We start from the raw sequence: 24,746 nt of genomic DNA, 5'->3' as shown, positions 1-24,746 counted from the left end.
GTTCGTCACAAGTTGAGAGTAAGTACAAGTGGTACTACTATCTTCACTTCAAAAATAGTAAAAGCTTTAAGCAGATTCAAACCCCTATCTCATAATACAATCCAACAAATTTACAAACAATTCATAAAATAAACACAAAGAACGAATTTGTTTCCCCAAAAACTACCATGAAAACCACTATCATGAGATTTTTTCATTGTGTCTACCATTCACTTTGGTTGTTTTTTCTAATAAACGGTATTGTTCTGAGAATTCCATACTAACAAAAAGTTATCAAGATCAACTCCTTGATTGTCTGCTTATGTCTAAGAAACAAGCTATACTTTCAAACAAGATGAAAAGGTCTCCGGATAGTGGAATGATGTTCTTCTTATTATTTTATGTCTAAGAAGATTAAAGATCTAGTAATGTTCTTCATATTTTTTTTTTCAGAAATGGATAAAAAAGTGAAGGTTAACATTTTTAGCATAAAACTAATGGAAAGTACTAAAATGACTAACATAAGATAGTTAAGGGACTAAAACGAAACAAAAATTAGTTAAGAGACCAAAAAGAAACTAACAAATAAGTTAAGGGACCAAAAAAATAATTTTTTTTATAAAAGTTCCCGTATCATGTTTCAAATTAATTTTTTTTTTAAAAATATATATATTATTATTAAGACCTTAAAATATCATTATTTAAATAGTTTAACTATTTAATTTTTTTTATTGATTTTTCTATAACTTCAAATTAAAGATTAAATAATTAAATTATCAAACTAACAATATTTTAAGATCATAAACTCTAGAAAAAATATTTTAAGATCTTAATACATTAACTTTTATAAAATGGTGAAGCCTACTGTACCCATTCATAATACATTCTATTACCGGCCCTAGTTTCTCTTTTTTGCTTCCTTTATTTTTATTCTTCCTAAACTGGTGAGAGGTGGTTTAAGTATTTTTGGCCTAAAATCACCCATGTGCATATTTTTTCCCCTTGCTTTTAATTTAAATAAGTTATTTTCATATGGATTGAGTCTTTTAGTTGCTTTTTTTTGTATTTGTTTTGTCGTCGTCTGAGTGCGGCATTGTGTTGGTCGTCGTCTTTGTACGACGACATTTGATTTCCCGTCTTGTTGCGATGTTCGTTCAGTTCACATTGAAAGATCAACTTCAATCAATTGCAGATCCGGAAGCAAGGACATTCTGGTGACTTTAAGTTTATCATTTTATTTGTAGGCATTTTTCCGTTGTATGCTATTAACTTGGATGATGTGAGTTTATTCGCAGAGTCATCCTTTTTTGTTTTTAGCAAAGTAGAATTTGTATGTATTCTATCGATTATTGAAATGAATGAATATCCTTATTTTTAGTAAAAAAAAATAATAAAAATTTAGAGGGATTAAAATTCAAAGTAAATTTATTTTTCATAAAATTTATTATATTTAAATTTTAAAGAGATTGAAGGCATATTTAACCCTTAAATATACCATAGAATTTTATCATGAGAGGAAAAGGATAGTCTTGTCATTTCACTCACCCTTATTCTTTTGCAACGGTCATCTCCATTTGAAATTCAACCTTCCTCTCTTATCATCATCACTTTCTTAATTCTTAACTCAAAAACAACAACACCGTTTTCTGCATTCTTCTTCTTCTTTCTCTTACAATTTCAATTCCAATCTCTCTCTCTCTCTCTAAAACCATGTCTTCAACATCATCATCATCTATCAGAAACCTTCTTCCTAGATCATTTTCTTCCAAGCGAAAATCAACTTCATCAAACCCTAAATTCCCAAATTCAGATGCCGAAAACACTCCCCCTACTGATCCCAACATTATTCAGATCAACTCTCACCAAGCATTACCTATCACAGCCAAACAATCACACTCTGAAACCCCAATTTCAACCCAATCAAATCCTCCTCTTGAATCAGACCCATCAGTGAAAGTAAGTACCAATTTTCCATTTCTTTCATTTTTAACTTAATTTTTCAAAATTCAAGCTTTAATCTGTAATCAAAGTCATGGGTATATGTAAAAATTACTTTTTTTTTCCTTTCTATTTTTGCTCAGAATATGGGTATGTATATGATATGTTAAAATCACTGTTTTTTTTTTCCTTTCTATTTTTGCTCATAATTTGGATTTGAATTTGAATATGCAACAGGTTGTAGTACGAATTAGACCTACAAGTAACATTGGAATAGGAGATCAAGCTGTTAAGAAAGTTTCTTCTGATATCTTGTGTGTTGGAGATAGACAATTTAGATTTGATTCAATTTTTGACTCCAAAACAAGCCAGGTAAAGTACTTTACTTCACCGTGAACTATTTATGGTTTTTTGTACTTTCCATAATTGTTTATCATAGGATTGAAGTACCTGTTTCCTAATTAGAAACAACTAGTAGTTGTTTACTTACCTTTTTTGATTCAATTTCAATGTTTTTGCTTCATATTCATAACTCATAAGTCATTAGAGCATGAAGATAAGTGTGATTTATGTTTAGTTGTTGTTTGTTTTGTTCAGGAAGATATTTTTCAATCAGTCGGTGTTCCTTTGGTTAAAAATGCTTTAGCTGGTTACAACACTTCAATTCTGTCATATGGCCAGGTACTATTTGATGTTTGATGTATTATTTGAACATTTTGGTAGGGGAAATATGTTTGGTATTTTTGAATTTTGATGGACTAATGAGGTTTGTTTATTCTATTTTGAATCTATGCTAGTCTGGAAGTGGAAAGACTTATACAATGTGGGGTCCTCCAAGTGCTATGTTTGAGGAGCACTCGCCGCAAAGTCACAAAGGAATTGTACCTCGGATCTTCCAAATGTTGTTTTCTGAGCTTGAAAAAGTATGTTTTACTTCCTGCTTAAACTTCTAATGCTTGGAAATTCGTCTTCTGTTTGTTTTTTGAGTTTTGTTTGTTTTTTGAATAACTATGTTAGGAGCAGCGCATGTCTGAGGGGAAACAGTTCAACTATCAGTGTCGATGTTGTTTTCTTGAGGTAATTCTTTACGAAATTTCTACCAATGTGGCAATTTTGGGGGATTGTTCCCTCAGTCATATGATAATGGTCATTTTTGTTGTTGCTTGAAACAGATATACAATGAACAAGTTGGGGATTTACTTGATCCAACCCAGCGGAACCTTGAGGTAAGCATTAGGCTACCTTTGTGGTACAGTTTGATTTGTCATTAAAACATTATTTACTTCGACTTTTGTTTTCGTTGCTGTATGCTGATTATATTATGGCTTGGTTCAAATTATCGCAGATGAAGGATGACTCCAAAAATGCAATGTCCTTGGAGAATCTGAGTGAGGAATATGTTACTAGCTATGATGATGTGACGCAAATTCTGATCAAGGTAAGGGATAAGTGAAGCTTCAAAGCAAAAATTGTTGAAAATGGAATATGCAAAATTTTCAGCTTAATTTTATTGATCTTTATTTGCTGCAGGGCCTCTCTAGCAGAAAAGTTGGAGCAACAACCTTAAATTCTAAGAGCTCTAGATCACACATCATTTTCACTTTAGTGATCGAGTCTTGGTGTAAGGTATTGCCATTATAATTCCATTTTACATGGTTTGCTATAGATTTTATCATTTGTTTTATTCAAGATTGAAGACAGCTTTATATTGTTAATTTTCTCTATTAGTTAATTGCTATATCTGATTTTCATCGATTCATGCTACAGGGAACTTCAACAAATGGTTTCAGCAGTTCAAAAAGTAGCAGAATTAGCCTTATTGATCTTGCTGGTCAGGACAGGAACAAAGTTGACGGTGCAGGCAGACAATGTCTAAGGGAAACCAAAAGTGTAAAGAAGTCTTTATCTCAGCTTGGGTAAGGATGCCATTCATGAATGTATTACGTTTATATTTTCTACAGCTAAGTTGATGTTATATTGGTTGAAAGTAATATTTTGGTTTTATTTCACTTTTTTCGTTCTTTGTAACCACCGTTTCATTTCATTGGTGTAGGCACTTAGTAGATGCCTTAACTAAAGAAACTTGCTCAGGAAAAGAAGTTTCAAACAGAAACTCCTGTTTAACACGTTTACTACATGAGTCACTTGGTGGAAATGCCAAACTCTCAGTAATCTGTTCCATCTACCCAGATATCAAGTATGTATCTCTTCGAAGAACATTGTTTATTTGTTTGTAAGCCTAATAATAAAAACAATGTATATTTCATTTCTAGTGGTAAAGATTGCACTGTTGATTGTGTTGTAGGAATAATGGTGAAACACTGCGCACACTCAGATTTGGACAACGAGTAAGATCTATTCGAAATGAGCCTGTTATCAATGAAATAAAGGAGGATGATGTTAACGATTTGAGTGATCAAATCCGACAGCTGAAGGTATTGTTCATTTCCAGAACTTCAATCAAAATAATTTATAAAGGATTCATGCAAATCTGAAAATTGTAATTTGTGTCTTCTTTGGAACAGGAAGAACTTATTAGAGCAAAGGCTGATGTTCGTAGCTCAGATGGGAATAAAAAAGGATATCTCCATGTACAGAATGTACGGGAAAGCCTGAATAATTTGAGGGTCAGCTTAAACCGCTCTCTACTCATACCTAACATCGATAATGATACCGATGATGAGGTGAATGTGGACGAGGAGGACATAGAGGAATTACGCCAGCAGATTGATGAATTTTATAGTTCATGTGAAGGAAATCCTATAGACATATCTGTCAGTGAAGATTGTGTTCAGTATTATTCTGTTGAGGAAAGTTGCGAGGCAGATATGACCTGTGGTGATGAAATTGAAAAAGGAGAAGTATGTTCGGGAGAAGCATTTAACAAGCTTTGTCATGAGGACAGTTTTGCATCAGATAACACCTTGTATGCCTCAGCCAACGACACCTCAAGGGCCATTAGATCTTCATTCAGAGATAGCATTTCAATCAGCTCATCCTGTCGGTCTCCCATGCTTCTTGAGGAACCACAACTTTCTGAGTCTCCAAAAATCAGAAATATACAGAGGAAGAGTGTGGCCTTTTCATCTTGTCTTGGAAGTTCAAATAAAGTGGAAGAAGAAAATTCAAATTCCAATAAGGATTTGTTGGGTAAGTCATTTACAAAGGATGAAGTTGTGCGATCCTCACTAAGATCAAGCAAGGTTTTTCCAGGTCCCACTGAGTCCTTGGCAGCAAGCCTTAAGAGGGGATTACAGATAATTGATTCTCATCAGCGGAACTCATCATTGAACAAATCATCAACTTCCTTCTCTTTTGGGCGTGGAAGTTTTGGCGATTCTTGTGATCAAACAATGCAGCAGAAGAAATATTCTATTGATGAAAGAACTGCCACTTTGCTTTGTGGTTATTGCCGTAAAATAATAACTGATCAGGATTCCAGAGAGGTCCGAAATAGTTTAAAGTCATGCATTGACACATCTGAAGCAAAAAATTCGGATGGACTGAAAGATAAGACTCCAAAAGTATGTCGTGACTTAATTCCTGGAATTTTCTTGAATAATTTTTTTTTTTGTTTTGTATAGATATCCTTCAATAATTTTGTGTTAAACCCGTGCAACTATTTTTTTTTCTTCAAGGATTTGGAGAGTATAACAGAAAAAGAAATCACCAGAGAAGAGGAGCTTGAGAATATTTGCAAGGAGCAAGCAGCTAGAATTGATGAACTAAATCAATTGGTATGAGAAGTGTTGACTCATACATTATTATATGTTGTTTTGATTTTACATTTCTGACAATTTATTTGAATCATTCAGGTGGAGAAACTTAAAGGAGAAAAAGAACTGAACTCCATCACCGTGTATCGAGAAAGCAACAAGCAGACTGAACATGCAGAAGATGACAATAACTCGATGAAAGATGAATACAAGGTCCATTCTTGTTTGTAATTTACATATAAAGTTCCATCCGTTTAAAGGTTTGGAACTGACCCTTATCATTTACTTTTTTGCTATGCAGCTCTTGAAAGGAACATCCTCAGATAGTCATTTAGAAGAAAAATGTGAAATTAAAGAAGTCCGTGAAGAATTAACTCAAAGAAGCATCTCTTTTGATGCTACTGAGAAGGAAGAACTTCTCAAGGAAATTCAGAATCTGAGAAGCAAGCTACAGTTATACAGCGATGCACCAGTTAAAATGTCCACTGATAAACTGAGATCTTCATTAATATCAAGATCCATTCAATTGCGTAAAAGTGGTGTGTTTTCTCCTAATAATAATAATAGTGCAGAAGAGCTAGAGAAAGAAAGGGAGAGATGGACAGAAATGGAAAGTGAGTGGATTTGTCTCACTGATGAACTAAGAGTTGATCTCGTGGCTAACCGGCAGCGGGCAGAGAGGGTGGAGCAGGAATTGAAGTTAGAGAAGATGTGCACTGAGGAGTTAGATGATGCACTCAAAAGATCAGTTCTTGGACATGCTAGGATGGTAGAACACTATGTTGACCTCCAAGAAAAGTATAACGACTTGGTTGCAAAACACAATGCTATAATGCATGGCATAGCCGAGGTGAAGAAAGCAGCAGCTAAGGCCGGGAAAAGGGGTCATGCCCGCTTTGCCAAATCTCTTGCCGCCGAGCTTTCTGCATTGAGGGTGGAGAGGGAAAGGGAAGCAAAATTCTTGAAGAAGGAGAACTCAAGTCTCAAAGCTCAACTAAGAGACACTGCAGAAGCTGTTCATGCTGCTGGAGAATTACTTGTCAGACTCAGAGAAGCCGAACATGCAGCTTCTGTTGCAGAGGTAAAGTCCCATCATAAATTTTTTATTTTTTTCTGAATTCATAAGATACAATATCTTGTGCTAAAAGCAACTTCAGGGAAAGAAAGTTTCATGATATTTAATATTTTAATATTCCTTGTGCAGGATAATTTTACAAAAGTTCAACTGGATAATGAAAAGCTTAAAAAGCAAATGGATAAGCTCAAAAGAAAGCACAAGATGGAGTTGATTACCATGAAGCAGTACCTTGCAGAGAGCAAATTACCAGAGTCGGCACTGAAACCGCTATACCGAGAGGATTCCGATGTGGCACACAACAATGCAAGTCCTCGCTATCAGGATGATGATCAGTCATGGAGAGCTGAATTTGGAGCAATCTATCAAGAGCATATTTGACTGTTGTTGATTTGATTAGAAATTGATGAGTTTGATCCTACTTGGATCAAAAAGTCATAAATAGATCACTTTATATTCTTTATATTTGTTTAAATTCATTTGTACTTTTTAAGCAGTGTGGAACAATTGGTTTGTGGAAAATGAATTATTTTGTCTCCTTGTGACATATTAGGTAATAGTACTGTGGGAGTAATAACATTGGTCCAATGATTGTTTCTTTTTTTGTTACATTTTCTTTGTTATTAAAGGCTTGAATTTTTCTGAATGTGCAGAAGCTACAAAATGACTTTTATTTTTATGTGATATTTCAAAATAAACTAAATGAAAACAATGAAAATTTTAGGGGTCGGCATTGGCTTTGAATTAAAATACATCGCTGCTGACTTAGAGTGCGAACGGGGTTGGCATCCTAGAAATTGAGGGGTTAGTTTGGTAATTTTTGGAAGTGCATGAGGATTTCTGGGGGACGTGAAAAGTAAATCTCTTCAAACATATATAGAACCCATTACTTAAGTTGGGCCAAGCCCAAAGTGAATGAGAGTTAATTTGTAAAAAAAAAGGGTAAAAGTAGTTACAGAGAGAACAAAACGCCGTCGTTGTGAAACTTTGAAATTGAAAGAGATAACGCATAGGTAACAACACCACCACATCAAGAAACGAACGAGAACTTAACTAACAACAGTACCAGAGAATACAGTTATGGCGGCGACGGCGGATTCCAATGATATCACACCGCCTCAGGAGGATTCTACCGACTCCGTTCCCAATTCTTCCGACGCACTCGTTGCCGTCGCTCCTCCCGCTCCTGTCGTTTGTTTAACCCGTTTCGTCACTGATTCCGCCGGCGGCGCTCTCATGGGTTCTGTTTTTGGATACGGTTGTTCTCTTCTCTTCTATTCACTATTATAGTAGTAGCTTTCACTAATTACATTGTTAATTATGCCTTAATTTTCGACTTACCGGTTTAATCGAGGGTTTAATTTTCGACTTATCGTTTTTGGAGAAGTGAAAGTTTTTCTTATTTAATTTGTATTTTGAATTGTTCATTGGTTCTTTCATTTTAGCACTGATTAGGGATATGTATGTATAGCAATGTTTTGATAATCATTTGCAATTTTAAAAATCAATCTTGAATCAAGAAGTTGTTTTGTGTAAATGTTTGGATGTTTGAGATTAGCATTAGTTTTGATAGTAGATCTTGATTTGATTAGAAATGATAATTTTTTGTTGTATTGAGATGAAAAACTGTAGCACTGACCCTTGTGATCAAAGGCGTGTTCGACACAGACACATGTGATTACATTCAATAATGTCATTTTCTCAAATAATTACCGGTGTCGGCGTCAGGTGTCCGGGTTTGTGTCCATGCTTCATAGTTTGTTTTGTGGTGGCAAGATGGTATATGCTTTGTTTATTGTAATTGAGGACTAGGCAATGGATTTGCTTACAAAGTTACTGGTGTTAGCTTAAACTTATAGAGTTATAGCTTTTTTTGCTTAATTTCTGACTATGTTGTTACATTCAGTGTGTATCTTTGAGAAGTTTCACTTTGGATACCTCAATAAGTTGGTGGTTTTCTGATTAGTTTTTCTTACGGGTGTTTTTCAGGTGCGGGATTGGTTAAGAAGAAAGGTTTTAAAGGATCCTTTGCAGATGCGGGGTCTCATGCAAAGGTACATTGAAAAACTTATTCACCTTTTCCTTGGTTGCTTGTTGTCTTATCTACTTGGTTAATCTTTGTGTGTGTGTGTGTGTGTGTGTGTGTGTATATATATCATGTTTTCATATGCTTAAATTTTGCTCTTCAATAATTGTTTTTTTTTTTTTGCTTCGTCGTTAGACATTTGCAGTTTTGTCTGGAGTTCATAGTTTGGTTATTTGCATCTTGAGAAGGCTTAGAGGAAAGGATGATGGTATGAAATAATTGACTATAAATTCACTTTTGCTTTAGTAATAGTGTTTTTCCGCTGATAATGTCTATACTTTCACATCTGCAGTCATTAATGCTGGAGTAGCTGGATGTTGCACAGGACTTGCTCTAAGTTTCCCGGGTATTTTTTTTTTAACAATTAAATAAATTGATGAATTTTCCCTTCTTTTTATGTTCCACTTTATTGGACTAATAAAATAATATGAAAGAAGGGTCCGTTCCAAAAATAAAATAAGAAGGTGAAAGGGAATATACCTTATGATATATACTTCTATAAATTTCATTGTTGATACATTTTAAAATATGATCATATATATGCGTTAAATAGATGTAATCTCGTCCCTTATTGGTGAGTGAGAGTTGTGAGACTATTTTGAGGTGTATTCCTCTGCATAATCCTCCAGCATGAAGCAAAAGAAAAAAAATAAGTATTAACTTTTTTTGAGTACTTGAGTCAGATTGCTATCAGTGAATCACTGATATGGTTAAAATTCATTCCGATGTTTACCTGAATACATTTGTGATTTTCATATTTGTACTTGTTTGGTTATCATGACTTATCTTGTATTATTTTTCAGGTGCACCACAAGCTCTTATGCAGAGCTGCCTCACTTTTGGGGCATTTTCTTTTGTAATGGAAGGGCTAAACAAACAGCAACCAGCACTTGCACTTCCCATGTCCTGGAAAACAGGGGTGCAAAACAATGCACCACCTCCCATGGTACTCCCCCTTCAATTCGGTCTTCCAAATGAATTGAAAGACGCTTTCTCTTTTTTCTCGGAGTCTTTGAAAAAGCGCAGCAAGGGAACTTATCCTACATCTCAATAAGACATATCAGTATCATGATTTTCTTGCACCATGTAGATAAGATATGCACCCTGCTTTGCTTTTAATTAGGTTCTTTTCAGTTTTTATCAACATTTTTCTTTTTGAATGAACTTGTTGGCGACGAGAAATTGTTGTCCAAGGAGAGATGTGTTGTTGACATGCTATTGAGTTCCAATATAGCATCTTGGTTGTTCTATCATGGTGAATAGTTAGAATTCGAAAGGACTATCTCTATTGATTGATTGAGCTTGATTAATTTTCGTACCATAACACTCACTCAGTTGTTGGAATGCCAAATAAACCCTGAATAATTTAAGAACAAAGATTTAATTTTTACTAATAATAATTGAATCAGACATTCCTATGGAACCATTTTAAACTTGGTTTCTGTGGTTCTGGTCTTAGGTGGAATTGTACTTTTAAACTTGGTTTCCTGTATGACATCATCAGACACTAGATATTCCTATGGAACCGTTTTAAACTTGATTTCTGTGGTTAGGGCTGAGCATCGGTTCGGTTTCAGGCTCAAACCCTAGAACCAGTTTGACCGATGAGTGACATATGCATAACTATATCGAACCAATTACATACTCGGTTTGGTCGGTTTATGGTTTCTCGGGTTGACTCGGTTTCGGTTTGGTTCAACGGTTTAAACCAGTTTTAAAAAAATTTGTTTTTCTCAAATTTTATTTAGAATTGGCCCAATACAATTGCAGGTTACTTGTGTCATTTTTTGTCCAAACTTTTTTTTCCCCAATTTCCAGGCCTTTAAACTTAGCCATATTGTTTGTTTAAAAAAAAAAAAAAACTTAGCCATATTGTTAGCGCATTATTTTCTATTTTTTTGTCCAAATATCTTGTCTAAATCTTTGGTCTAAATTTTTAATTACTTATTTTTTTAAATGATTATGTTGTTAGTAGCTATGCTTGATAATAATTAATAAGGCTTAAATGCAGTTTTGACCCCCCAAGTTTCATAATTGCTTGATTTTAGCCCCCTACATTTCAATTGCTTGATTTTAACCCCCTAAGTTTCACAATTGCTTGATTTTAGCCCTCCAAGTTTCAATTGCTCGATTTTGGCCCCCCAAGTTAACCCCTTTTGCATTTGCTAGCCCCCCATTAACTTTTTTGACTAAAAATTGCTTATATGACATTTTTAAAAAAATTAAAAATATGTTTTAAATAAAAAAAATAAAAAAATAAAAAAATTTGCTTTTATAAAAATGTATTAAAAATTGTTTTTTTTTTAATAAAATGTTTAATAATTATTTTTTATTTAAAAAAAGTTTACAAAGTTTTTAAAAAATAGTTCATATAAAATGTTTTTTTTATTTTTTTATAAAACAAAATTATTTTATAAACTACATATAATTAATAAAAAATATATTTTATAATTTTGTTTTTGAAAAACAATTTGTAATTTATTTATTTATTTTTAAATACTTATTTAATTTTAAAATGCCACATAACCAATTTTTAATCAAAATATTTGACGGGGGGCTAGCAAATGCAAAAGGGGTTAAACTTGGGGGGCCAAAATCGAGCAATTGAAACTTGAAGGGCTAAAATCAAGCAATTGTGAAACTTAGGGGATTAAAATCAAGCAATCGAAACGTGAGGGGCCAAAATCAAGCAATTGTGAAACTTGGGGGACCAAAACTTCATTTAAGCCTAATTAATAATAATAATAATAGTAAAAAATTAATAACGGTTCGGTTTCGGTTTGCAATGGGCCGAAACCTTCTAACCGTAAACCACCTATTTAATATCTTAATATCCACGGTTTACACAATTTCAACCTGTGGTTCCATAGAAACCGATCCGAATACTCTGTTTCGGTTTGGGCCGAACCCTATACGTGGTTTTAGTCTTGGTTGGAATTGTAATGTTCTTGTAAGCGAATTGTACTTTAAAACTTGGTTTCCTAGATGACATCATTAGACACTAGTAGGGATGGCAAAAAAACCGAAACCCGAGAGACCTACCCAAACCCAAGTCAACGGGCGAAATCCGATCTGACTGGGTTTGGGTTCGGGTGACACCTGATAATATGGGTGTGAGTTTGGTATCAGTCAAACCCACACCCAAAACTCATACACCCACCCGAAATATTTTATAATTACCTAATTACCCTCATAGTCTCCCTCAATTTCCTTGGAAGACCATAAATTTTAGTTGTAATTTAATTTCTTAAAAGTCTATGTTGTAATTTATTGAAAGTCTATGTTTGAATTTCTTTGGAAGACCTTAATTTTAGTTGTAATTTAATTCAAAGTCTATGTTGGAATTTAATTTCTTAAATTTGCAAATTATTTTCAAATGTGATGCGGGTTTGGGTTTGGGTGGAAAAAACCCGAACCCAATGAATGTGGGCGTGAGTGTTGTTTTGCCACCCAAACAGCATTTGAGTTTGAGTGATGATTTCGGGTGGGAGTTTGATAAATGTCAAACCCGCACCCATGTGCGTCCGTTGCCATTCCTAGACACTAGGTATGAACTCAAACATGGTACTTTTAAACTTGGTTTCCTGTATGACATCATCAGACACATGGTATGAATTCAACCAGTTAACTAGCATGCAATTAAAATTATTTTCAATTCCAAGCACTCATCAAGGACAATATTACAACGGTTTTTTATTTGTTCTCAATTTCTTTTAATTTTATATATAATCATTTAATTATATGTTAATTGATATTATCATTTTTATAAATGCTTCAATTTCTTTTATGATGCATGTACTAGTATATCTCATAAAGAATTATTCTTTCATTCTAACCAACAGCAGGTGTTAGCTCAGACTTGTATAATAAGTGTTCAGATTATTTTCTTAATTGGGCATTTTTAAGGGTGTTCCAGAAGTGTCAGTGTCAAGTACACTTTAAAAAGGTGCTTGTGGTTCCTAATATAAGTGTATAAAAAACTTTGCCATGGCTGTAAATTTATCTTGGTTATCAATCACCCTATTGTAGTCAAATTCATATGTTGCATAGTCTAAGCTCTAATGCTCCATTTTGTTCAGGTGTTAGAAAAAAAAGAAAGATGATTTTGTTGTAGTAGTTTGGTGAGAAAGAAAGTTAAGAAAGAAAAGTCGGAAACTTTTATTTTATTGTCTTTCATTTGGTAAAATGTAAGAACTGAGAAAGAAAATATAATAATAAAAAATTCAAAATGTCCTCTCATAAAATAAAATATAATGTAAAACTTGAATATATTTGGTAAGAGAATTGATAGAAACATTCTCTTTTTGTTTGCCTTTCAAAAAATAAATTCTCTTTTTGTTGGATATGACCTAAAAACTTTATTTCCTTACCCACTTTGGGGCTGGGGTGATCCATTAAATCATGGGAAAGAGCATCATTTGTATTTCTATATTATGCTAAAAGTTGAATGTAAAAATGGGAAATGGATTCTCTTAAATGTGATTTACACTTGAGAGAATAAAGTGTAATGTAACACCATCTAAATTCATTCTATCTAAATTTTTATATGTTTCTCTTTTTTGATCAATGATAACAAATTACACTTTATTCGCTCAAGTGTAAATTTTACGTGAGAGAATCCATCTCCGTAAAAATTTCATTAACCGAATTCAATACAACTTACAATAGCAACTCTTCAAATCACTGTAGATCGAGCTAGAATAGCTCGTGTGCTACGCGTTCTATTGCCTTTACGTTTGCTGGAGAAGCTTTCCATTAAATGCAACATGAACTTCATATAAAACTTTGCCTTTCGTGTTTTTTGCTCATTTCTGCGTTCACTTGCATAGTCCATCTTAATTTCAAAATATTTATAATGCAAAATATTATTTGAAGATCCATTTTTTAAAAACTAAATAGTCCTCATTCTTAAAAAAAAAAAACTAAATAGTCTTCTCCTTTTATTTACTTTTTTATTAATCAGACTTATCAATAAACCAGAAGGACAAATGAGGATCTGCAAAGTCACTTTTACAAAATTGAAGGAAAAGCATGTAAATTTTTAGATTATAAAACGCCAACACTGAAAATGCCGAACCTCCAAAGCAACTATGAAAAAGGCAAAGTAACAACTCTTCAAATCACTGTAAATTGAGCTAGAATTGCCCGTGTGTGCTACGCGTTCTCGTTACCTTTACGCTTGTTGGAGAAGCTTTCCAGTAAATACTCCTCTGTTGAATGAGCTTTATATAAAACTTTGTCTTTCGTGTTTTTTTCCCATTTCTGCGTTCACTTCCAGTTTTGTCTCGTGTAGCAACGCTTTTGGGTGTATTTTGTAAGTCTCTCCTTTTTACCTTTTTTTCGTCCTTGAATAAATATTTCAGAATGCATTTTTTGAAATTTTTTTACCTTAGAAAAAATCTTCAGAATGTATTTTTGCCAAATTTGAACTAAATTTTTTTTTGAAAAATGCATTTCAAAATTTTTATTCAAGGACAAAAATGAAAAAACACGCGAAAAAAAAACATGGGTTGAGAAAAGAAAAATCCTTTATTTAGATTAAAATTTGACCTCCAGACCAAATTTTTGTAAAAGAAAAATTAAACCCGTACCCGAATCGGAAACCCGGTAAAATACTCAAATTGAGATCCAATCGTAGCTTCTGAAATCGAATAGCTTTTCTCATTCCCTTTCAGCATCTTGCAAGTTTCAACACGCTGATTTTCTTCTCCGTCATAGTCACCGCAATTTCAACATTATACTTTCAGCATCTTGTAAGTTTCAACATTCCCTTCCCATTTTTTGAAATCTGCGTGTTTTAATGGCCGATCGAAGCTATATAAACTGTTTATTCAAAATTTCAATGGTGTATATCAACTGTTTGTTAAAATGCTTGAAAGAGTATATATATTTATATGTGAAAAATTCTTTTGTATTAGGCATGGCATTTGTTATGTGAAAGCTTCAGCTTGTTTGTTTAAATTAATTGATGATTATTGTTAATAGTATCATGATATTTGCTCTAGTATATTTGGATAGGATGATATTATCGTCTTTTATATGTTTGAGATTAACATTCAGAATTGAATTCTGTATACTCATGCATTCATTATTGATTACTGATGGTTAGAAGTTAAAATTTAATGGTAGAGTAGAGGACCCTGTTTGATGCTCTTATCAAAGAGATTGAAAACAGAGATATCAATCTTTGTTAATCATTTGGAGTAAAATACTGAATGCTGGTCATGATAGTTTATGGCTTATCAGCAATAATGAAACTACAATTATAGGAAATAGGAGATTTTTTGGGCAAAGTTTTCTTCTTGGGGTGTTCTATTTGGTTTCTTTCTGGGTACCTTGTTTGTTGAACTTTATATAGAAATGATGTGTTGTTTTTCTTCTTGCACCAGAGCTTGGGTGAGATTATGATATTACATGAACCTCTGTTTTCCACTTTTCCTCTTACTGAATGCTTCACATTGTGATTTGGAGAAAACAAAATTCACATTGAAGTTTTTTTAATTTTTTTTTTTGGGTATAGGGATTCAATGGCTACCGTGAGAAGCCTGAAAATCAAGACGAGTACCTGCAAACGAATTGTGAAGGAGCTGCATTCTTATGAGAAAGAAGTTGAGAGAGAAGCTGCCAAAACAGCTGATATGAAGGACAAAGGAGCTGACCCTTATGATCTCAAGCAGCAGGTATGCCTAAACATTGTGCTTGATGCATTGATTTAACTTTATAATGTGTTGGGAATGGATTACTGTTATAGATTAGCTTATAATTTAGGGAAAATACACTGACCTCCCCTTAATTCTATACATATGTAACTAACACCCCCTCTATTTTCTCACATGACACAAACCTTCCTTGCTGTTAACTACCGCTAAAGTGCCGTCAAATGCAAAATAGGAACACACTTATTTTAATCTCTTCTCCTTCTAAATTCATATGCACGCCTGTTCAGTTTCCCTCCAAGGAATATGGAAGCATCATCTAACAACACCTAAAACAGTTGGTATCCTTTATCATCGTAGAAAGTCGATTTTGTTCTCGCTGCTTTTGTCGTGTTAATTAAGCCAACTAAATTGATGCAAGGCAACTTGTCATATTTTTGGTTAGTGCCATTGCCATAGCAATAGCCAATTACAAGTTACCAACAAGTCAGTTTTCGGTTGTTGTGTGTACTGTGTTGGACTTCTTGTTTATAGGTAGATGATATTTGGTGGAAGCTGTGTTTTTCTCTGTTCATGCACAATATGCAGCTGTAACAGTGGTTTTATGGGGTTGGTATTAGTTCATCAATGAGTGTTTGTGTGGAGCTTAGTGGGGGGTTTTGGCTTGTTATGATGTAATTTTTTCCTAGTCATTTGGGCGTGATTGTTTTTTTTTTTTTTTTTTGAAGAAGCTAAATTAGCCCACCCAAATTGGCACCAGAGAGAATCGAACCTGAGACCTTAAGGAGGAGCACACTCCCAGGTCCCAAGCCAATACCACCAGACCAACCCAAGTGGGTTCATTTGGGCGTGATTGTTGACGATGGAGTGAGGCTTTAAGGTTGTTGTTTACAGCAACAGATGCAAGTAGGCAATAGTAGCTTTAAATCTTTAATTATAGAGCTACCATTATCCAGGAAAATAGTAGTTTTTAGTTTTAAGATATAAATAAACATCATTAAGTTGACGAGGGATGTTTTTTTACATTTTAAGAGACCTCTGAGGAAGTTAGTGTATAGTGTAAAATTAGACGAGTGTTTAACAGATTAGTTAACAGTGTTAAGTTGATAAGGGAGGTCTTTTTTTATCTATTTTAAGAGATCTTAGGGGAGGTAGTGTACTCTAATGTAAAATTAGAGGGGGTGTTTGTGTCATTTAAAGAGACCTCAAGAGAGGTTAGTGTATTTTCCCTATAATTTAAAATATTATTTGGGGGAGGTGTTTGAAAATTGTTTGTTACTTCCTTTCCTCTGTAAAAAGATAATTATATAATGTGTTGACTTGAATTGGACAGGAAAATGTGTTGGCTGAGTCTAGGATGATGATTCCTGACTGCCGCAAGCGTCTGGAGGCCGCTTTGGAGGACTTGAAAGGAATTTTGGTACATATATTCATCATTTATGCGATTACTGTATATCCCAGTTTTTTGCTTTTTGTTTTGTGATGTACATTTTTAATCACGTTGACATGTAACACATGTTCAACATTTGATGTCTTGGCTTTATAATAAAATCACCCAGCATGTGATGCCTTAGTTTTTCAGTATTTTTGTTCTACAAGTATTTTTCAACTTCATGGCATTTTGAGAGTCTAATAGTCGCTGTAATAGAAACCTTTGGTTTTAGTTGGATTTGGGTTATAGGGCCATAATCACCTGCTGCCTTGGTGTTTGGTATCCGATTTAAGGGAAATAGAATGTTGTATTGGTGATTGAAAACAATTTATTACAGTGAGGAAACCACTCTAATCTCAGAGTAAAAGCTCCTAGGAGAAGCTATTTCTCTGCCAATAACAAACAAGCTACTAATTTCTTACCCTTCACTCCTCCTACTACATGTGTTTTAACTCGTTATCTCTCCTAAGCATTTCTTTTTCCTTACCCATATAATCCAAATCCTGTGATTCCAATGATTTGAGCCCATCAACTTATTCACCCGTGCCCTGTGCTCTATCACATGTGGCATTGCTTTGTCTTGAGACTTAGGCTAGAATTGTACCAACACAACTCCAAATATTCTGATGTGACCCACTAGTGAAATTGCTGGAAATGAACTTCTGGCGATCGATCACACTCCAAATGTAAGAGTTCAAACACTGCAATAGAGTCATTGACAGTAGCATCTGCTTCAATTCCTTCTGCTCTTTATGGGTTGTCTAGCCTTCCCCCTCCTATGATTGAACACTATATTTGCTAATTCAGAATAGTAGAAGCTTGATGCTGATAGTATTATTGCATTAAAAGATAACCATAGAAATTATAACTTTTCTTACTACAGTCAATGCTCCTCTAAGCGACACTCCCAGCCACAGACCCTCAATCCACTATTCATGTTGCTCTCTCACCTAGCCCCTATAAGTTATAACACTGTTTGGTCTAACTAATGAGGCTATGTTAACAAATCCACGACAGTAAACATTATCTCACTACCCAACGAAAAATGAGTATTCTTTTGTAGCATGTTAAACTTGTATTATTTGGTATAATTCGGCTGTGACATTTTGTTCTCATGTTTATGAGCCAATTCTTGCATGGGTGATGTAGGGTTTTAAACCAACCAATTATTTACAATATACAAAAAAGAAACTTTTCCTTTCATTCCTTGCATCATAGGCTATATCTTTATTGAGATATTTTCTTATTCAAAATCATAATTAGTTTTATTCATTTGCTTGAAATGGGATCTGTTGATTTAATTTTATGTGAGTATTTTTGTCTGCTTTCAGGCTGAGTTCTTGGAGGAGACAGATGAAAAGGAAAGCCCTGAAATTGACGAAGCTCGAAACACCATTGCAGAAGTTGAAAAGGTATTTGAAACAACAGAAGCTTAGCTGGGCAGTTTCACTAATGTCTTTGGCAGAGGATATTGTGTCTGTATTAATATAGATTCTCCTTGATCTTCAATATTTGATCCATGGTGAGAAAGGTTATGAAACTTGTGACATGTAATCATATATAGTTAATGTTCTCGTGGAATCTGGAAATGACATCAATTTACTTTATGAAGCTTGATAACATATCATTTTAGAAAGTTCTTAGGTACTCGGCGTCAATCATTCCACTTGAGAGATGGTGGCGAAGATGTAACCCCCCCTTGAATTTAAATAAAAACTAATTAAACGCTCGAGACAACATTGCTAGTAAGTAATCATATAACATTGACATGTATGAAAAAAACAATTATAGCATAGGTAAAAAAAATCCCAGCAAATTATGCTCTAAAGACATGTAATGTTAAGAGTCCCACATCGATTGCGAGATAGCCTAAATGTGTGTTTAAAAACAAGAGGCAATCCTCACCTTACAAGCCAGTTTTCGTAAGGATGAGTTAGACTCAATACCCATTTTTAATATGTAAAACAGAATTGCTAGTTTTGGTTTTTGAACGGAAAACAAAAGTTTCAAAATATATATTGATTAAACTCTCCACGCCACTGCTAATTACAGTTGAAAGGCAAGTTCTATATGATTTTACCATTGAAAAACTTTTCATAAGGCACAATTTTAATTGATTATGCTCTTGATTAACGAGTAGTCATTACCAACATGTTAAAGTAGTAAGAAGAATGTGGTAATACTGATAATCTGGGATGTTATTTTGTATCGAGAAAGAAACACACTCAGTCTCCTTCCAAGATGTTTAAGATGTATCTCAAGATTTTAGTACTAGTTGGAAGTTTGCTCCAAGTTTAAGAGGAAAGACGAAGTACATTGTTGTTGTTCTCATGATGAACGATCTCATACCATAATATTGGTGGAGAAAATCATGACAGTGCATGATTCGAATCATGCGTAACTTTAATACGAATGAAAATTAAGGACCTTTTTATACTTTATAGATGGAACAATAAAAAGAAGAAAATATACAAAGAGCTAAAAAAAATTCATTATTCATGTTGGAAATAATAAGATAACTAATTGACACGAATGAATAGAGATGCTCAATATTTCTTAAAGGAAATGAAGGATTTTGTTAATAAAGTCTTAAGTGTATCATATGTAGGAAACGGTTAGTTGTTTGATTTCAACGGTAAAATTAGTACTCATAGTTAGTGAAGTAGTTAGTTAAATTAAATTAAAATAATATATTATACTCGGGTGGTTAATAAGTTCTCTTTAAGATAAATTGTTTGGAAGAACTCGAGTTCGATGTTAAGTAGAATTCAATAAATAAATGTATATTAATGAATAGGTTATGAATATGATGAGATTGGATCCTCAATGAATTTTTCACCGGAGGTAGTCCAGTGTAGATCTCAATCATCCAATAAATCAATATGAATAGTGTTGGCGCAGCTTAGGCTTGACACAATTTCCTTTGGCCTGCACACAGGCTTGGCAAGCAGGCAAGAACACACGCGCGTCCTGCACTGTCACTTGGCCTCGCCAATGAGCACAGATGCAGGATCTACTGTTCTTGCTGCAACAATGGCGTTTGAATGGAAAGAATGAATAGCATTTGTGTAATTGAAGAAGAAGATGATTATAGCGGAAAATAGCTCAGATTTTATTCATCCACTTGGGGGAAAATTAGTTAGTTACACACACTAATATGAGTCAAGCTCTTTTTATACTAGATCACCACAAAGTTGGTGATTCTCTTAGGCTCTAACCAACTAATAACTTCCTAACAAACTCTAACAACCTAGGTAGAACAAAACCTAACTGACTCTAACAAACTCACTTAACAAACTAACTGACTTGCTTTAGAAGCAATCGGTTACACCTTCACTTTGTTGCTTGCACACCAAGCCAACTCATCAACAATATGAATTAGCTTATTAGAATCATTTAGATTTAACACTTCCCCTTAATTCATGTTGTCCACTGTCTCAATTCCCATTTCACTTCTCAATTTTTCAAACACCTGCACTGTTACAGTCTTGGTTAACAAGTCTGCAACTTGCTCATCACTTCTGCAGTACATTAGAGCCAAGTTGCCATTGCTTACCTGCTCTCTTAAGTAATGGAACCTTAGCTCTATATGATTGCTTCTTCCATGAGCAATAGGGTTCTTTGCAAGATTGATAGCAGACACATTATCAATCTTCAAAGTAACAGTTTCACACCTGTCTTGACTGATCTCCTCAATTAGGTTTTTCAACCAAATGGCTTGACAGGTGCTGAGTGATGCTGCTATATACTCTGCTTCACAGGAGGATAGGGCCACTACAGGTTCCTTCTTTGAACACCATGATATTGGTGATCCACCATAGAAAAACATATAACCAGCAGTTGATTTTCTATCTTCATGATCACCACACCAATTTGAATCTGTATAACCCACTAGCTTGCATTCTTTGTCTCTGTCACTTGCAGGGAACATAATACCATAGTTTATAGTCCCTTTCACATATCTAAGTATCCTTTTCACTGCAATCAAGTGTGAACCTTTAGGCCTTTCCATGAACCTGCTAGCAATCCCTACACTGTAAGCCAAGTCAGGCCTTGTATTGCACAAATACCTCAGAGAACCAATCAACTTTCTATAGAATGTAGGGTCTACATCCTCTTCTTCTGCACACTTAGTTAGCTGTGACCTTGGCTCAGCAGGTGACAATGCAACATTGCATTTGTCCATCTCAAACTTCTTCAAAATCTCTGATGCATATCTAGTCTGGTGCATTAAGATTCCTTGCTCATTCCTCAGAAACTCAATGCCTAGAAAATATGTCATGAGGCCTAAATCTGTCATTTCAAACTCTTCCTTCAAGTCACCCTTGAACTCACTAATATAAGATTCATTGCTTCCTGTGATAAGCAAATCATCTACATATAGACAAATTATAATGACTCCTTTTGCAGCATCTTTCTTGACATACACTCCATGTTCTGTGACACATTTCTTAAACCCTATTTCATTTAAGAACTTGTCAATCATTTTGTTCCAGGCTCTTGGAGCTTGTTTCAGACCATAGAGTGCTTTCTTAAGCTTGTACACCTTAAGCTCTTGACCTTTCACTTCATAACCAGGTGGCTGGGCAACATACACTTCCTCTTCTATAGGACCATTCAGAAATGCTGACTTCACATCCATTTGATACATTGGCCAATCATTTAGGTTAGCAATAGCAGTTACTAACCTAATTGTTTCCATTCTAGTAACAGGTGCAAACACTTCATCATAGTCAATACCTTCTTTCTGAAGAAATCCTTTTGCCACTAGTCTTGCTTTATATCTGGTTATTTCACCCTTTGAGTTCACTTTCAGCTTGTAAACCCACTTCACATCTATTGCCTTCTTTCTCTGTGGAAGATCCACCAGCTCCCATGTTTGATTGCTTTCAATTGAATCCAATTCTACTTTCATAGCACATCTCCACTTTTCACTTTGTAGAGCACTATGCACATCAATTGGTTCAGATTCAGCCATGAATGCTAAATGGATCAACTCACCATCATTGTTCACTTGACCATCTGAGTTCATTTCACACTCTTGTAATCTTGCTGGTAAAACTCTAGGCCTACTTGACCTTCTCACCTCAGGTACTGGCTGATTTACTTGTTCTTCACTAACTTCTTCAATCATCACACTAGTTGACTTTTTTCTGTCATTAGTGTTCCAGTCCCATTCCTTAAGCTCATCAATTATTACATCTCTGCTGATCACCACATTGTTGTTGATTGGATCATAGAGTTTGTAACCTCCAGTTGAGTGATAACCAACCAATATCATCATTGTTGACTTATCATCCAACTTCTTTCTCAATTGATCTGGTGTGTGTCTAAAAGCTAGTGAACCAAACACTCTCATATGATTCACATTTGGCTTGTGTCCTGACCAACATTCTTCTGGTGTGATACCCTTCAATCTCTTTGTAGGGCATCTGTTCAATGTATAAGTAGCAGTAGACACTGCTTCACCCCACAACTCCTTAGGTAAATGCTTCCCCTTCAGCATACACCTCACCATATCCATTATTGTTCTATTCTTCCTTTCAGCAGTCCCATTTTGCTGTGGAGTATATGGTGGGACTATGGCATGCACAATGCCTTCATTGTCAAAGAATTTTGCAAATTCATGTGATACATACTCTCCACCCCCATCTGTTCTTAGGGTTTTGAGTCTCTTACCACTTTGTCTCTCAACTGTAGCTTTAAATTTCTTAAAAATTTCAAACACATCACTTTTCTTACTTATCAAGTAAGTCCATAGTTTTCTGCTAAAGTCATCTATGAAACTTACAAAGTACCTGTTACCTCCATTTGAATTCACTTGCATTGGACCACATACATCTGAATACACCACTTCAAGTACACTATTGGTTCTACTTACTGCATGCTTGCTGAAGCTCCCTCTGTGCTGCTTTGACTGCACACACTCTTCACAAATCTCTTCAGGCACTTGCAGGCTTGGCAAACCTGTCACCATTTTTTATTTTTGCAGCAAGCTGAGGTCCTTGAAATTCAAGTGCCCCATTCTATAGTGCCATCTCCATTCTTCTCTGCTTGATGCAGTCATCAAGCACTTGTGATTCAGAACATTGAGCCCAATCTTGAATGTCCTATTCTTTGACATTTCAGTTTTCAACATCAGGTTACCTTTAGTGTTGTACACTTTCAGCAACTTATTCTCCATTACAATTCTATAATCTTTCTCTAGCAATTGGCCTATGCTGAGTAGATTACATTTCATACCTGGTATGTACAATACACCAGAGATCACTGAACACTTGCCATCCTTTCTTTTGATGGTTACATCACCAATAGCTTGTACTGCAAGGCTGTTATTGTCTGCAAACTTAACATTGTGATTCTGAGTAGCCTTTAGGCTTGTGAACCAATCTTTCCTCCCTGTCATGTGTGTTGTACATCCAGTGTCAAGATACCATTTCTCTTGAAGGTCACTTTCATCTTTTGTAGTTACAAGAAGCATCACTGAGCCTTCATCATCATCATCATCATTTCTAGCCATTTTGGCTTCAGCATCACTTGATTCCTCTCTGAATCTACATTCATCTGCAAAATGACCATAATTTTGGCAATTATAGCATTGAATATGTTTCTTGTCAAATTTTCCTCTTCCACCTCTTCCACCTCCATTGTAACCACCTCTACCACCATTGAACTGTTTCTTCTGATTTCCACCTCCTTTGGTATCTTGATTCTCTTTTCCATTTCCATTCTGATAACTATCTTTTCCCTTATTGCCTTGCCATTTTCCCTTTCCTTTCTTATTCTTATTACCCTGCTGAACTTGTAATGCTATCTCACCATTGGATTTATCAGAATTTCTCTGATTCATCCTTTGCTCATGTGCTTCTAAAGAACCTTGCAGTTCCTCAACCTTGATACTGTCAAGATCCTTAGATTCTTCTATAGCAGCTACCACATAGTCAAACTTAGGAGTTAAAGATCTCAATATCTTTTCTACTCTCATTGTACCAGACACAATTTCTCCACAAGCTTTCATTTCATTAACTAATTTTGCAATTTTAGTGAAGAATTCACTTACAGTTTCTTTCTCTTCCATTTGTAGCTGTGCAAACTTGCTTCTTAGGGTTTGTAACTTCACTTTCTTCACCTTCTGATCTCCAGCATAAGCTGGAGCCAAGATATCCCAAGCTTGCTTAGCTGATTCACAATCTCCAACCTTTTCAAAGATATCAGGACTTACACTTTGATGAATTATGAACAATGCCTTGTAGTCTTTCTTCTTCAATTCTTTGTGTTGTGTTCTTTGAACCTCTGTTGCACCTTTCTGAGAGTGGTTCAACACCACTAATCACTTGTTCCATCACATCTTGATAATTGAACAAAACTTTCATCTGTTTGCTCCAATTATCATAATTCTTTCCATCCAAAATTGGTAGATTCGCAGGGAATTGACCATTGTTAAAGGTTGCCATGGTTAAAGCACGAACCAGGCTCTTGATGCCAGATGTTGGCGCAGCTTAGGCTTGACACAATTTCCTTTGGCCTGCACACAGGCTTGGCAAGCAGGCAAGAACACACGCGCGTGCTGCACTGTCACTTGGCCTCGCCAATGAGCACAGATGCATGATCTACTTTTCTTGCTGCAACAATGGCGTTTGAATGGAAAGAATGAATAGCATTTGTGTAATTGAAGAAGAAGATGATTATAGGGGAAAATATCTCAGATTTTATTCATCCACTTGGGGGAAAATTAGTTAGTTACACACACTAATATGAGCCAAGCTCTTTTTATACTAGATCACCACAAAGTTGGTGATTCTCTTAGGCTCTAACCAACTAATAACTTCCTAACAAACTCTAACAACCTAGGTAGAACAAAACC

The 24,746-nt window shown here is 34.8% G+C and overlaps 4 protein-coding genes across 4 annotated transcripts; 3 read left to right on the top strand and 1 right to left on the bottom strand.

The window, feature by feature from the left end:
- The first annotated feature begins 1,582 nt into the window (after positions 1–1,582).
- Positions 1,583–7,317, top strand: LOC123921047 (kinesin-like protein KIN-12F). Its single transcript, XM_045973447.1, has 16 exons — positions 1,583–1,935; positions 2,155–2,289; positions 2,515–2,598; positions 2,715–2,840; positions 2,935–2,994; positions 3,090–3,143; positions 3,263–3,355; positions 3,448–3,543; positions 3,685–3,833; positions 3,971–4,114; positions 4,223–4,352; positions 4,443–5,441; positions 5,556–5,654; positions 5,733–5,846; positions 5,935–6,714; positions 6,838–7,317. Exons 1-16 carry the CDS (start codon positions 1,690–1,692, stop codon positions 7,087–7,089), a joined length of 3,561 nt encoding a protein of 1,186 aa, XP_045829403.1. The 5' UTR covers positions 1,583–1,689; the 3' UTR covers positions 7,090–7,317.
- A 358-nt stretch (positions 7,318–7,675) lies between these two features.
- On the top strand, positions 7,676–10,070 carry LOC123921048 (chloroplastic import inner membrane translocase subunit TIM22-2-like). The gene is made up of 5 exons (XM_045973448.1): positions 7,676–7,966; positions 8,698–8,762; positions 8,930–9,002; positions 9,087–9,140; positions 9,598–10,070. The coding sequence occupies exons 1-5, from the start codon at positions 7,789–7,791 to the stop codon at positions 9,846–9,848; spliced, it is 621 nt and encodes a 206-aa protein (XP_045829404.1). The 5' UTR covers positions 7,676–7,788; the 3' UTR covers positions 9,849–10,070.
- A 4,322-nt stretch (positions 10,071–14,392) lies between these two features.
- Positions 14,393–18,504, top strand: LOC123882318 (tubulin-folding cofactor A). Its single transcript, XM_045931165.1, has 4 exons — positions 14,393–14,547; positions 15,315–15,474; positions 16,784–16,870; positions 18,214–18,504. Exons 2-4 carry the CDS (start codon positions 15,322–15,324, stop codon positions 18,316–18,318), a joined length of 345 nt encoding a protein of 114 aa, XP_045787121.1. The 5' UTR covers positions 14,393–14,547; positions 15,315–15,321; the 3' UTR covers positions 18,319–18,504.
- Positions 18,505–22,862: 4,358 nt separating this feature from the next.
- LOC123920669 lies at positions 22,863–24,336 on the bottom strand. The gene is made up of 2 exons (XM_045972962.1): positions 24,105–24,336; positions 22,863–24,061 (listed from the first exon to the last, which is right to left on the bottom strand). The coding sequence occupies exons 1-2, from the start codon at positions 24,334–24,336 to the stop codon at positions 22,863–22,865; spliced, it is 1,431 nt and encodes a 476-aa protein (XP_045828918.1).
- Positions 24,337–24,746: the final 410 nt, after the last annotated feature.

Source organism: Trifolium pratense, linkage group LG4, assembly GCF_020283565.1.
Source record: "Trifolium pratense cultivar HEN17-A07 linkage group LG4, ARS_RC_1.1, whole genome shotgun sequence".
In the NCBI taxonomy this organism is placed as follows: Eukaryota; Viridiplantae; Streptophyta; class Magnoliopsida; order Fabales; family Fabaceae; genus Trifolium; species Trifolium pratense.
The sequence above is the reverse complement of the archived record's forward strand: the minus strand, read 5'-3'. Positions and strand labels throughout refer to the sequence as shown.